This window comes from Platichthys flesus, chromosome 16, assembly GCF_949316205.1.
Source record: "Platichthys flesus chromosome 16, fPlaFle2.1, whole genome shotgun sequence".
Classification (NCBI taxonomy): Eukaryota; Metazoa; Chordata; class Actinopteri; order Pleuronectiformes; family Pleuronectidae; genus Platichthys; species Platichthys flesus.
Genome location: NC_084960.1, coordinates 4,594,288 through 4,609,746, shown reverse-complemented (window position 1 = coordinate 4,609,746; position 15,459 = coordinate 4,594,288). Strand labels below are relative to the sequence as shown.

Genomic DNA, 15,459 nt, shown 5'->3' with positions numbered 1-15,459 from the left:
ACAAAATCGAGTTGTCTCCGTGCAGATCTCTGTATTTATATTTAACCTCTTCTGTTCCCTCTGGGTGTTTTTTTGTTCCCTCTCCTCATTTCCTCTCCATTGTTCTCCTTTTCCTCTGCCACAGTTTCAGAACCCGTATGCCTACTCGCCTCCGTTCCGCTTCGGGACGGTTCCCAACGGCTCCACCGAGAGGAACATCAGGAAGAACTACCCTGCCATGCACCAGTACATGGTGAAATATCATCAAACTGGTGTTGTGGATGCACAACACCAGTTAAAAACAGGGTAAGGAAGCACTGCGGATGCTTTTGTGTTTGTTCACCATCAAATAGCATTAGTAAAGATCAATATTTGTATATATACATTTGTGTGTTAGAACGGTTTTGTGCATTCCTGCATGTATGCGTGTGTGTCTGTGTGTGTGTGACAGCTCCTCTGAGACTGGGAATGAATGGGCTTCCACATTGGGAACAGCAGGAGCTATTTTTAGTACTGGTCTCTATAATGGGACTGGTGGTGGTGGTGGTTGTGGGGGGGTGTGTGTCAGAGAGGAAAGGAGAGAGTGTTATCTCAAAGCTAACCAAGGGCAGATTGAAAGGGTGGAGCAGTGAAAGCGTTGGATGGATAGAGAAGAGGAGGTGAAGATGGTAAAAAGAAAAGGAAGAAGTCACACCATCACACCGTGGGGAAGAGAGAGAAAGGGGTGGGGAAGGAGGGCCAAGGGCAAAGTGTCTGATTGGTGGAAGTGATGGAGGGGTGGAGGGCAGGAGGAAGGGACCAAGAGAGGGAAGAAGAAGGAAGTGGTAATGAGATGGAAAAGTGGGGGCAACGGAAGAGAGACAAGGAGGAAATTAAGGGTAAGAGTCGAAAAATAAAAATGGAAAGAGAGAGAGAGGGAGGTGAAGGGGACAGGAGAGGAAGGGTGGGGGGGGAGTCATAAATGAATCGAGAGATGGGAAGGGAAGAAAAGTGGTTAAGGTAAAGGACGAAAGGTTGGTGAGATGATGTGATTTGAGAAGACGTCATTTGTGATTGGTTAATCGCTGCGGGGTAGGATGCAATCAGTGTTCTCAGCTAAAAAGAGGGAGAGAGAACAGTCTGCCCTGTCACACACACAGACACACACACACACGCAACAAATGTGTGGATATATTTCACAATCCATGATTCTCATGCTGTTTTGTCTTTCAGCTCATTGTCTCATAAAGTCATAAGGAAACCGGTGAATGTAAAAACAGCATAATCCAGCACATACAGGACATGTACACACATACAAATACCTTAGGAATACAACCCCTTGCTCGTGTGTACCCGGCTGCAGGTGTGTGTGTAAAACATTCATTGATAACTCTGTTGTGTGGTATTAGCAGAGGAGCGACAGCGCAGCGTTCATCTGATTGAGGCTCGATGGCTGCGTTAGCTCTCGTCACAGGTAACGCAGTGACAGGTGTCACTCACACAATCTGCTACAGGCACCAGAACCAAAACCACGGGGGAGTAAGTGAATGTAAAGAAAACATATATAAATGACATTAAAGAGATTCTGCAATAAATGAATGCTGGTTTTTACATCACATTTATCACTGAATGTTAAAAGTATCTACATCTATGGGTTGAACGTGTCTCAGCTGTCGTCTCTACATCACTACCAGTAACAGTGAGTGGGAATCTGGAGCCATGTTCATTTTCAGATCACTATTCAGAGGCTATCATCCTATCATCCTGTTTAACTGTTTAATACTATGTAGCACACACACACACACACACACACTCACACATACACAAACAAACAAACACACACACACGCAAACATCCATTGGCTGAGACAGCTGCCTGTGCCAGCCGTTCAGACAGCCTGGGTCTACCATGCTCCTCAGGAGGTTCAGACGGCTCAGAATGACCCTGGTCGTGGCCATCAGGAAACTGGAGAAGCCCTCTGCCTCCAATGTCTGTTGCAGAATCTGTCTTTGTCTGTCTGTCTGTCTGTCTGTCTGTCAGTGCTGATGGGGATGTCATGCTGGGGGGGCTGCCTCCCCAAACTTAGGGGTGAAGTCGAATTTAAAACCAATTCCTTCATGTCTGTTAACACATGTATAGCCGCTGTCCCAACACGCTGCAGTGATCAAACTGACTGTGTGTGTCCACAGAAAAGACAAAGAGCTGCCTCTTCTTTCATTTCCAGTGAGAGCCCATTCCAGATGAACCCCGTCACTCCCATTACAAAGAGCCCTGGGTTCTCCTTCGCTCCTTTGACCTTTGCCTCGACTTCACCCAGCGACATTCTCCATGCAAATGCACTCACATCAGAATACCTTACACCGTGAACCATATGGCACTCAAGGAATTAAAAATGTTTAACATGCAAATGTGGACACATTTAGCCGGGGATTTACGACTGCAGGGGTAACTCTGCAGAGCTGTAAAATCCGGCCTGGACCCGTGAGTCTCGGCATCTGTGAGCCCTCGGCCTGAACTCTTTATTTTCTGTAACATCAACGCTGCCTCTCGGGTGTTTATGATGCTCTGCTGTTGTGAGTCTGCTGTCAGCCTCGCTTTACATTAACTGAAACTGAATACAGAATTACCATTGTGCACGTTAAAAGCCCTCGTAATACTTTAAAGCCCGCAAAAAACATTATGATACAAAGAAATTAAATTGAATTAGTGAAGCCATTTGAGATTTAGATTCATCTAATTGCGTCTGAGGTACAGTGGCTGTTTGTGCAGGAGTGAAAGTAACGGTCGAGGTTGTGCACCAGATAATTTTTCCTGTAGGGCTGTAAATAAGATTCAGGGTCACACTAAACTGCCGTGGTGCCGAGTTAACGTTGACATTCAAAGGCAGAGAAGGACCGTGGCCCACATGAAGGTGTGACACGTCAGTGACGGCTGAGTCCCTCTCCAAGCCATTAGAGCTACAGTATGTCTGGCCGGCATCTACAAACATGCCGGCACAAATCCACACACACAGACACGCACCAGTGCACAGCCACATCTGCACAATCACATACACACAAATGAGCATGCCTGGTTCTCCACAAGTTTGGACACACAGTCTGCGTGTGGATGGAGCCAGTGATGGGTTAAGCTAATTACACAGCTAAACTATCGGCTGTGAGCCTCCGTTAGGGCTGGATCTGACATTCAGTAAATGCCAGCCAGTCACTGCACTATTAGCAGGGTTCCATGTATGTGTCTGTGTGTGTGTGTGCGTGTGTTTGTGTATAAATGTGTTCTGAAGTTCTGAACGTGTGAGGGAGCAGGCCTTAATGACGGCATCACTTACATTGGAAAATGTCAGTCTGAGTCTGGGATCTTTAAGGTTCTACTTCGCAACCTCCTTGTGTTTGTATGTGAGTGTGTGTCTGTTTGTGTGTGTGTCTGTTTGTGTGTGTGTGTGTGTCTGGACAGAGGCAGAGAGAGAAAGTGACAGTGTAAATGTTTGTGTCTGTCTAAAGTTTGTTTATGTCGTCATTTGCCTCCAAGGTCCTGTGGCCGGTGAGGCGTGCTGTGTCAAGCCCCCCCCCCCCCCCTTGGTGTCCTCTGTGTGTTCAGTTACACTCGGGCTGCCGCTCTATTGGAGATGATTTAACACGATTTAGAATTGATCCACAAACAAGCAACATTCTGAACAAACTGAACGCCCTTTTCTTCTCTGTGTCTCTGCATGTGCATTCCTCACTCGCCTTCTCCAAAGAAAACCACTCGAAACCCCTCTTGCTTTATCTTCATCCCCTCACTCCGTTTGTTCTCCTCTTCTTTCCTCTTCCTCCTTTGCAGTAAACTGGATGCCTTCATCTACGATGCTGCAGTGTTGAACTACATGGCGGGCAGAGATGAAGGGTGTAAGCTGGTGACCATTGGCAGCGGGTAACTAAGCTCTAATTCCTTAGAAATGCTCTTTCAGTGTGGATTGTCTGCACGCCATCATGTGATCCAGAAGTTGTTAGATCCGAAACCACTATGTAAGTTGTGTAAAGGGTTTTTCTATGTTCATTTTTGATGGTTCCACTGCAAGGATGCATGTAGATTCAAGACAGTTGAAAAGACAGTTAACAATTCTGGAAATTAACTTATTCACTTTATTTACTGGTCCTGAACAGAAACAATCACTGAACGTGTTGTTCTCACCATAGACTGAATATAAAGATGGACAACACTTTCCAGATGTGAAGCCTCTGTATCCCTGATACTTATTTAATAATAACTTAAACCCAAAAGCTCATCAGTGTGACAGAACTACAACCTATACCACAGCCAGCCACCAGGGGGCAATAGAGACACTTTGGCTTCACTTTTGGGGGAGTCATCATTTTGTCCCTTTATCTTTATATACATATTCTATGGCTGTCACACTTAGCTGCTTCCGGCCTTGATGCTAAAGGTACTCTGACCTCAGGTGACGAGAGATCTCAACGCACTGCAAATCAAGAGAACACATGCAAATAGTAAAAAAAAACGACTTCATCAATTTGACGACACATGCGGGCGACAAAAAAATGTTTCCAAGGGACCCGGAAAAGTGATGAACCCGCCTGTTCCCTCCCCTGTGACAAGGAGCAGGCTTCAATGGCTTCACTGAAGCATTGAGCTCCAGGTTCATCCCTCTTTCTGGTCCCCTGGACACATTTCTGGGGTCGTTTCCGCTATTTGCAGCGCGTCTCTATATTTGCATGTGTTGTGACTTTTTGCAGCGCAGGGTGTCGTCAAATTGATGAAGGTGTTTTCCAAGTTGGCTCCCGTCTTCATTTGCAGTGCGTTGAGCTCTCTCGGCCACCGCACCAACCAGCTGCTCATATTCCCTACCGAACATGAGAGTGGTATTGATCTTCTAGCACAAAGGCAAGTTGTCCGTCTGTCCTAAATGTTTGTTTTTGTTGTTTGGTTTCCAACTGAGAACAACAGCTGACCTTTGATTTAATTTCCCCACATTTTCATTCCAGAAGAAATCAAAATAGGAAATGTTAAACTGGTTAAAATTGAGATTAAAGTTAGGTATAGAGTAGACAGCAGTCGTTAGAGCGGCTGTAATCTCCTGTAGTGATTTCAACTGAGCGTCTTTGACCCACAGTTCCAGGTCATGACATTTACGTGCATCATTATGCATGAGGTATCTCCTCTAAGATATCTTCCCACGCAGTGACACCGTGCACCGAAATAAAGGTTAAAATACCTGTTGCGTGTGTGTGTGTGTGTGTGTGTGTGTGTGTGTGTGTGTACGTGCTTGTGGCCAGGTACATCTTTGCTACTACTGGCTACGGCATTGCTCTACAGAAAGGCTCCTACTGGAAACGACAGGTGGACCTGGCTATCCTGGCCATTATCGGAGATGGTGAGAAAAACACCCACACCCACACAAACACACACACACGCACACACACACACACTCACATACACTGTGTTCTTGTATACAAAATCAAAGTGCAAATCCTGAAGGAAAAAGGTAACAGTATTCTTTACCACCATTATAATGCAGGGACAGGTACCTGCACACTCTCTCTCTCTATCTCTATCTCTATCTCTCTCTCTCTCTCACACACACACACATACAGACACACACATATATCTCCTGCCGTGTCTGCTGACAGCACAAATGAAAAAGCAGTGAAGTATAAATAGTGCTTTGATGTTATTCTGGACACAAAAGGCTGCTCTAAACAGAGGGCAAAGTGTGTAAGTTATTCTAATGTATTCCTCTCTGCAGCACCAGATATTTGTGTGAGTGTGTGAGTGTTTGGTTGTTTGTGTGTGTGTGTTCCCATTGCTCTATCTGACTCACCACATTCCTTTATTACAGTAGCTCCAAGTTCTTACATAAACTATTTCCCACTGCAAAACACGGAGAAAGTGAGACAGCTCCAGTGACAGATTCATTTGCATTTTACATCAAAAGCATTTTGCTGATTCGAGTGTTTGCAGCCACTCACATTAAGTGCACTGAAGTTGATTAAATGAGCATTGGTGTCACAAGAATCCTCTCTAACCGAATCTTATCGGAGCTGCAGAGCACGCAGGCTGCACTCCATCATATTTCACGACTGGGCAACTTTTGACAAAGATCCGACTCAGTGTTTATGTTTTGCTTTGTGTTCTTCTCCTGATCATTAATCTCATCCTGTCACTTTATACCTGTAGCTTTTTGAGCAGAGTTGCTCAATGCAAATGTGAACAGGGGAATTTAAAAATATTGTAACGAGACAAAATAAAGTAAACCATGACTATTCTAATAAGCACAGGTACTGAACTCCCAGAGAAGGTGCATGTGTGAACGCAAATGTCCGAGTGAGACACAAAGCAGTTTCTGTGGTATTGCCCCTCCTGGCCTCCTGGTAAAATGTCAGTGGAAATCCAGGAGAAGTCGAGAAACAAGCAGGATTCACCATGAACCGAAGACACAAGTCACAAGATAGACGCAGAGATGATATAAACAAAAATTAAACAAATATCTCCAGGTGAAAAAGCAGTACCACGCACGTGGAAGACACCGACGATGATGTCAAGAGAGTTTGTGGTGATAAGACCCGACGCTTCCTGCCTCCGCCTGCTACAGCCGGCTGCTCCACCTCTCGCCTGAAGACTGCAGAGGATTTGTTGCTGTTGTGAACGCGTCTGTGCAGAAAACCTCCTGCTGTGCTGTGCATGTGTGAAACTGGGGGTAAACTCCAAATCCAATTCCAAGGATTTTACCTGCAGGTCATGTCTGAAAACAGCTCTGGTAATATTTAATTCAGTCCCTGCAGTGTATTCAGTTTACTTAAATCGTACAAATATTCATCATGATAAAAACACCTTATATTTATGTATTTATCTTAAATATAGGATTAAAATCATGAAGGACGAGGAGAGAGCGAGTGAAAAAAGAGGGAGAGCAAGGGAAAAAGAGATAAATGAACTGTTAAGAGTGTGTGAGAGAGAGAGATGAGGAGAGAGTGAGGGAACAGATTGAGTGGGAAAGTGCTGAAAGAGATATAAAAGCTGAGGGACGGTGTGAGTGTGTGATGTCCAGAGTGAGGTCAACGAGAGGACGGGGCAGAGAGCGCGGCTACGAGCGGAGAGACGATGGAAGAGTGCCTCAGATGGAGGGTGGGTGAGGAAGAGGGAGAGGGAGATGAGGAGTGAGAGGAGGCCAGGTCCTTGATGGATGACAGTGACTGGGAGTCCTGGCAGATGCTACTTGATCAGATAGACACAATGTGGGTGGAGAGCATATGGCTTCGCACAGACAGGGAGGAGACGGGGAGAAGATGCGCTCGGGGACGAGTGGAGGAAGGTGGGGGACACGGACGGAGACGGACGGACAGAGACAAACAGCTGGAGGTCACATTTTCTCTGTGAGGGTTTGAAAAAATAAACTAAGAGAATAGTTTGTTATATTGCGTCATCTTACCGTTACCGTTTTTGGCAATCGCACAGACGTTGTACTTTCTGTTCCACTTGTAAATCCTAGTTTGTGACAGCACCATCTTGATCCAACTCCTTCATATTGGAGCAGTGGCCCGAGTCCAAATTCATACAGTTTGACAGAGTGGCAGGTTTGTTTATATCATCCAGTCTGGGTCAGGAAGTTCAAAGTACAGAAACACATTTAAAGAAATGTCAAAGACAGGGATGGATTTCGTGTTTGCGGCTCATAATGAGGTCATGGAGAAGATGGAGTTTTAAAAAGTTTAGTTGCTGCACTCACACATTGTAACATCTGTCAGTCCATCCGTCCGTCCGCCCGTCCATTATCTACACCACTTGAGAGCTTGAGCTAATCCATGCTACATTTTAAAATATGTGTTTTTCTCTTCCTTCTTCCAAAGCCCCCCGAATAGTATGGATTACCCTCAGAAACTTCCTGTGTTCCAGCTGACTGGTCACCAGACTATTGCCTGAGCTGCCCGGGCCCCTGAAAAGAGATCCGAATTTAAATTTCAGCAATACTTCCTCCCCACAGACTCAGGGAAACATTGCAGACAGTGGCAGCTCCCCACAGCTTTCCCCTTGAATGCACTCTACTTTAAAAAAGCAAAAGACAAAAGAAAAACAGACACAAAGTGACCTATTGATAACTCAAAATCTCATTTATCTTAATTCTCGTCTGTAGCCAGTTACAAGCTTGTCATCTCTAAACAAAGACGTATCTATCAACGTCTTTTCTATTGGGTAAATCCGACCCGAGACAAATTCCCCTCATTCGTCCTAAAGGGTTAATGATGTCTTAGTGCGTCTGCAGCCCCCGAGACATCCAGCTGAACACCGCCATGATATTTGTCCTTCCCCACTAGCAGCCTTAGTTATCCAGCCCTGAATGACACAGATTGGATTAGCCACGCGCCAAATGTCACAGAGGAAGCCGTAGAGGGGGTGCGGGTGGGGGTGGGTGTTTGGGTTGGGGGACAGAAGGAAAGGAAGGGGACACAGGGTGAGGAATGAGAAAAGATAAGGTCTTTGTTGCTTCCTACTTTCCTTTTCATTAACAATAAAGAAACAATCTCTTGGCTCCATCAGGCAGCTTGGTGTGAGTGTGGGGGGGGTGGGGGGGTGGGGGGGTGATGCCCCACTTGGTGATGCTCAAAGAAATGTATTTTAAACCAAAGCTCACGGAAAACCACTTACTTAAAGGGATGTGTTAACATTTAACCTATGGAAGCTGACATACTGTTTTTTATCTTACTATATAGATATCTTATGTGACTAATAACTGAAAAATACATAAGTACAGCATCTCCTACGTCACATGCTTTCAATGGAGAGACACCATCAGTATATTTAAAACCAGAATTAAGCTGCTTTCAGTCATGAACTGATCTCTAGGGAGCCACCAGAATATCTTCAGACCTTCTCCAACCTCCTGCTGTGTTGTTCCTGTGGGGGAAGCAAACAAGTTACTGACAAAAAAGTCCAGAGACCTGGGTCCGGGTCACAGGTCCCTGATATGATGCAGTATCAGCGAATAAACTTGGATATTATCTTTGAGCCTAACATTCATTGATTTCAAACTCGAAAGGGCCTTTCAGTAAAGCATTTGAGTCTCTCTCTGCCTCTGTTCTTCTGCCTTTCAGGTGAGATGGAGGAACTAGAAGCCCAGTGGCTGACGGGTATTTGCCACAACGAGAAGAACGAGGTGATGTCCAGTCAGCTAGATGTGGACAACATGGCTGGGGTCTTCTACATGCTGGCCACGGCCATGGGGCTGTCGCTCATCACCTTTGTCTCTGAGCATCTCTTCTACTGGAGGCTCAGATATTGCTTCACCGGGGTCTGCTCCGGCACGCCTGGGCTTCTTTTCTCCATCAGTCGGGTAAGTACTGGTTTTGGAGCAGGAGGCGATGGTAGATATGTTCTACAGGCCATGTGCAAGCTGCTCTGTGGTTTGGGAGAACAAACGCTTTGCTTAACATAGAAATCAATCTTTAATGAAAACAAGACTTTCTTTGGAACAATCTTGAAACTGGCCCAACAGAAGCAGGCCAGTAAATGGCTGTGTTAACTTCTGGACTGTCCGTTGAAAACTGTAAAGCAGTGCAACTATAGCTGGCAGTAATTCTGCATTATTGGGGTCAGACGGGCCTATTTTAGTTCTGTTTTCTATGCACAGAAAAAGAGAAGCGGAACAAGCAAGCACATGACGAAGCAGGCTGAGAAAGAGAGCAACTGCTAAAGTTAACTGAGGGAAACAAAGGGGGGGAGGCTGCACGGAGGAGAGGAGAGCGGGGCTGGGGATGGAAGCAGGGGGGGGGATCACGAGGCAGCCCTGAATGTAGACAAAAATAGATCCTAATTGCAGCATGTTTTTTTTTGAGGGGGGGTGAAATCACCCCACGCTAAATCAATCTATTCTCTCTCACTCTACTGAAAGGTCAGCTTTCTCCCTTGTTGTGTGTGAGAACCAAAGACATGGACGTGCATCTCTAAATGCACTGCAGAGTCTCTGCACTGCTTTGGGGGGCAAAGTGTGACTGTTTGTTAAAAGTTAAAAGAGCGGGTGTTGACGAGAGGGAAACTGAGGGCGACACACATCCTTAATGGCCTGTGTACCGAGCCCCTCGATTCCCGGCAGGTATGTTTTACCTTGTGCGCACAAGATGATTTAACACAAATTCAGATGACTATTCCAGAGGCACAGAGCTACAGTGATGGAGAGAACTCGGCTAATCAAGTGTTTTGTGTCACATAATGATGCTGCTCTTGTATGGAGACACAGAATTGTCATCAGCAGGAATCATTTGCTGCACATACACTTAACTTGTTTCCACGTGGTAATAGTGACCTTGTGGGTCATCTGTTTGGACTCCATGGGGCTCCGTACCAATCACAAAAGCGTGAGCTGAACCAAGAAGCTAATTTAAATTTGTTAACAAGATTAAAAGAAAAATAATTTGCTGTTGTGTTTCTGAGAAACCACAGAACGAGCGTTCAGACATGAGATTGGCAGCTCCTATTTAGTTTTTAGCTCAGAGAAAAAGCCCATAATTTATTTAATTTCCCTCACAATCTAAGTGATGGTAATTTTTGCTGTTTACTGTTATTCTTTCACAAAGGATTTGTGAGCGCTGCAGGATAGGTAAGCCTGCAGCATCAAATCATGAGAGGCTTTGTTACCAGACTCAGTTTTATTTATTTTTTATTTACGTTACTAAGTTTGGATTCGCTTTAGTTGGTGTAATCTCAAAATAGAGGTTTTCAGGTTTTATAGTTGTGAAATCGATGAAGCCGCTGAATGACTTGCATTGCGTTGCATCACATGTTGGCTGCTTGTCCCCTTTACAAAATACAGCACACCGGATATTTTGGGTTATGATTTTGGACTGAGCTGGCAGTGGTGCTCAATACTGTTTCATGATCATTTTTCTCTTGCAATAGTCTGTGTGTGTTTTGTTGTCTTGGCGTCTACATGATTAATATTTAATACCTTCCACTTAAGCACTCATGGAATTGTTCTGTCGTTCTTACTACGCTTTCGTCTTAATTCAATCATACATGGTTGTTACGAAGAAACAATTTCACAAAGTCGAAGGTCTAACAAGTAGCTTATGTTTCAGAGAACATAGAAAGACAGCTTTTGTTAATACTCTTTCAAGTATGTGTTAATAAGTCACTACCAATTTAACACTTAATATTTATATAATACATTTCAATAAAACATACAAAGTACGAATATGTTTGTCCAGAGTAAATAAGTAATAATTTTTCTATTTGTCTCTCTCCATTTCTCTGTCAATTCTTCATTATGTTCCATTGTCCCTTTTCCTCCCATTTTCTCCCATTACCCCTGGTCATATTTTATTTGGCTTCCCCTCTTCCCCCCGCCATTCCACTTGTTCATCCATATGTCACCATGCAGGGTATCTGGAGTTGTATCCATGGAGTCCACATCGACATGAAGAAGAAGACGGATATGGACTTTAGCCCTCAAGACAAAATGCTTAAGCTAATAAAGTCAGCCAAACAGATGACCAACATGTCTAACCTGGCAGGGTCTCGCTTGAACTCACCCAAACGTGAGTTCATGCACTCTGCTGGCCCAATGATCATGGACATGATGGCAGAGAAGGGCAACTTCATCTATGCTGACAACCGAAGCTATGCTCCCAAAGATATGATCTATGGGGACACTGGTGACCTGCAGGCTTATCTTGCCAACCGCCACAAAGACCACCTTAACAACTACATCTTCCAGGGAGGCCAGCATCCTCTGACCCTCAACGATGCCAATCCCAACTCAGTAGAGGTGGCAGTGAGTGCTGATTCAGTCCAGACAAATGCCAAGCCGCCACGGACCCTGTGGAAGAAGTCGGTGGACACGCTACGTTCGGCCCCACCTGGCCCCCCTCCAATGCCTGACATGCTGATGCCAGATCCACGCATGTCGATGAAGACGCAGCGCTACCTCCCAGAGGAAGCAGCCCACTCTGACATCTCCGACTGCTCCAGTCGGGCAGCCTCCTACAAGGACCCAGAAAACAACAAGCACCTGAAACCCAAGGACAACTTAAAAAAAAGAGCTGTGGCATCAAAATACCCAAGGGATTGCAGTGAGTTGGAGCTGTCCTACTTAAAGACTAAGCAGGTCCCCGGCAGTTCCAACCACACTGGGAGAGGAGGAGGAGGAGAGAAAATCTACACTATCGACTCAGACCGAGAGATGAGCCTGCATTCAGACCCCGTTCTCTATCGCGAGAGTCGTGGCCTTGCTGCAGATGATTTGGAATACCCTGAGATCTACTCCGACCACAGTGACAACTACAGGAAGTGTGAGCAGCCCATCATTCATTTGAACTCCTCACCATTGCATCATACAGACTCTGATCTTCTACCAGACCCAGCTTACTCCAAACACTACAACCTGAAAGAGAAAAACCTGTCTCCACATGAATCCATGGATCGGTACAAACAGACCCACTGCCGTTCCTGCTTGTCCAAAGTGACCGCTAGCTACCCACCAGCAGGGTCATACCCACCTCCTGGACCTGCTGCAGCTTCTGCCTCACGCTCACCCTATAATCGGTGTGAAGCATGCCTCCACATGGCCAACCTGTATGACATTAGTGAAGACCAGCTCCTCACAGATCCCTTGGTCAGCCCCACCTTGCACCACCAACAGCAGCAGGAGACAGACGAAATGTTTGGTCTGTATTGGCCACAGACAGATGGGCCACATGTCCAAAAGAGGAATCGCTTGAGGCTGAGTCGTCAGCACTCCTTTGACAACATCATGCTAGAAAAACCCAAGGATGTAGACCTGAGCCGACCGGCGCGCAGTGTCAGCCTGAAAGAGAAGGATCGCTTCCTAGACTCCGCATCTGACTCGCACTATGCGAACCTCTTTGGAATGCGTCCCTATTCCGGCAGACTGTTTGGCACTGGGTCCAAATCAATGTTTAACCACAACCTGGAGGAGAGCAAGAGGAGCAAATCCCTGTACCCGTCCCATGGCTCGGAAAACCCATTCCTCAGCCACTCGCTGAGGGATGACACCAGCAGCAGACTGGTCCATGGGCGTAGTTCCTCTGATATTTACAAACAGCTGGCAGTAGCTTCACCTGCAGCGGTCCTTGGAGCACCCCCCATCAAAACACGTAATGATGCGAACAATCTCCGCTCTTCCGTTAAATCCACCACTTCATACTGCTCACGGGACGGGCGGATAACTAACGACATGTACAATAAAGAGCATGTGATGCCTTACTCAGCCACTAAGACTAATGCATACCCGGCCCCGCGTGGCGTCCTAAACTCAGCCCAGTTCAGCAATAGACGGGTGTATAAAAAAATCCCCAGTCTGGAGTCAGATGTTTAGTTGATAGAAGAAATAATGTGTTCTCTCCTCCTTACTCCTCTCTGGGTTTGTATTATAATTTATCAACTATGTTATCCACTAAGGGATGCCAGAGCCACACTACATTTTTCTTCTTCTCTTTGACATTGTAACCCAAAAGAACTTGTGCCCACTTTGGTATGACAGTGCTACTACTACTCTCTTTGCAGATGGTATCACCATTTCTGTCCACTCTCTGCCATGCACCAATGGGTTGGATGCATGGCCGACACTATGCCATAAGTTATCTGGGTATAAATGGAAGTGGAATAAACTACCCATTCATTTTGCAAGGGGGTAGGAAATGGCATAGTCCCATTTGTGGGACCAAGAAGGCCAAAGGAACAATAAGGGAAGGAACCCTGCGAGAGCTGTTGGGGAAGAGGCAGTTGATCTGGGAGTGAAATTAGTGAGGAAGTAGAGAGGAGGACGGGGGAAATTATATGAGAAGAAAATTAGAGGGAGAGATAAAGAGAGAAAAACTCTCCTTCAATTGCTCCTAATTCTCCCCTTTTTCCTTTCCACCTCCACCATCAAGCTTAGGGCTCACTAGGTGAGGAGAAGAGCCCTGACAGGGAGACCAGATGGGCACGTTTGGTGTCGCTGCCAGACATGTAGATGTCCCAGGAGGGCAGGGACGTCACAGTGAGCTAGTCCAACGGTCTGCTGCTTGTTAGGCTGACAAATATGGCCACTGAGACACCTGGCATTGCGAGAGGAGAGAGAGGAGAAAGCAGATGAGACGCTAAATGGCAGCGAGTGGAGCATCCAGTCATTTTTGGCGGTATCGTGTGCTTACTCAGAATTTGTTAGGCCCAGGTTTTGCCCACGGTAGTAATGGAGAACTGAGAGTAATGCAGGTGCTATCATAGAATAATGTTTACAGGCTGACGGATAAAAAAGACGAAACGAAGAGAGACAAGCAGGGACACCTGAGGCAATTAATGGGCATTTCATTTGTGGCACTGCACATAGAAAAATAATTGCAACGTATTGCTTTTTTATTATATTAAACTATAAGATTTATTGGGGATTCTGGCATCCGGATCCCCTTATGTAAGATTTTAGTGTTTGCTTATTTGGTAGCACAATAGCCATTAGTTTTAAATCCTCTCTTCCACCTTTGCTTTTAAAAAAAAAGCATAGCTTTTTGAAAAATACCATCAAGTGTAGTAGATTATTTTGCATGGGTTGATTTTATTTGTGTCGGATGTGAGAAAATACACACATACACTCACAGACACCTATTTTACATGTTTTTGAAAAGGTCTTGCTAGATAGGGTGGATGGATACTTGTACAATCGAAACCTTGATCCTTGACCTTTGTGCTTAGTGAAACAGTGTCATGCTGTGACTCCTGCTTCCAAAAGAGCAAGAGAATGTTGGAAGGAAAGATAGCAAAGAAGGATATAACAAGGGAGAAAAGATAAAATGACAACTGGGTCCAGCACCACCTCAAGTTGGGGAGGGGATGGGCACTAAGGTGTTTTTGTCTTTTGACCTCCCTGCCACTGAGAAACAGGGTATTGACTGTAAAAAAACAACACACTGACATGTCCTTCCTACTTTTCTCCTTCCTCCTTCCTTTTCTCAATCAACATGACACTGTGTTAGAGTGTTGGATTATTGTAGAACACCTTCACTTCATTTCTATGGGTTTTGGTGAAGTTGAGCTCTGGTTTGTCGGTTGGTACGGCAGAAGCAGTGCTATACAGTATCTAACGACTACAGACTAAGCAGGGGGAGGGGAGGGGTTATGATGATGTTGATCCTCCTCCGACCAGGCTCTTGAGGATCTAAAGACAGTTGAGGTGGATCCCTTGTTTACCTTCACAGTGTTGTTTGGGTGGGATGTGGGTTGGGGTAGGGTGGGAAAAGATGGAGAAGGATGGAGTTATGGATTCTCCACTGTTATGTACTCATCAATTATGTATCCATCATAGTGTGGAGTAAGTTGTGTGTGTGCATGGCAGAACTTGGGTAAGCTTGAAGAAAACCGTTTGGTTCCTAATCTGATTGTTTATGCATTTGTTTGTTCGATTGTTTGTTTCGTTCTTTTTGATAACACTTGGCAGAAAAGACTTGCACATGCACATACTTGCACGCACACGCGTGCCCAAAACCATTTTTTTGTAGTATTACTCTGTACAAACTG

At 45.4% G+C, this 15,459-nt stretch overlaps 1 protein-coding gene across 1 annotated transcript in view; it reads left to right on the top strand.

The window, feature by feature from the left end:
• grin2aa (glutamate receptor, ionotropic, N-methyl D-aspartate 2A, a) overlaps positions 1–15,149 on the top strand; it is a 115,366-nt gene extending 100,217 nt beyond the window's left edge. Inside the window, exons 12-16 of the mRNA XM_062408992.1 lie at positions 125–285; positions 3,781–3,870; positions 5,235–5,332; positions 9,048–9,286; positions 11,330–15,149. Of these exons, the coding sequence (XP_062264976.1) occupies positions 125–285; positions 3,781–3,870; positions 5,235–5,332; positions 9,048–9,286; positions 11,330–13,285 (2,544 nt within the window). The 3' untranslated portion in view covers positions 13,286–15,149. The remainder of the gene's footprint in view (positions 1–124; positions 286–3,780; positions 3,871–5,234; positions 5,333–9,047; positions 9,287–11,329) is intronic.
• The last annotated feature ends 310 nt before the right edge of the window (positions 15,150–15,459 follow it).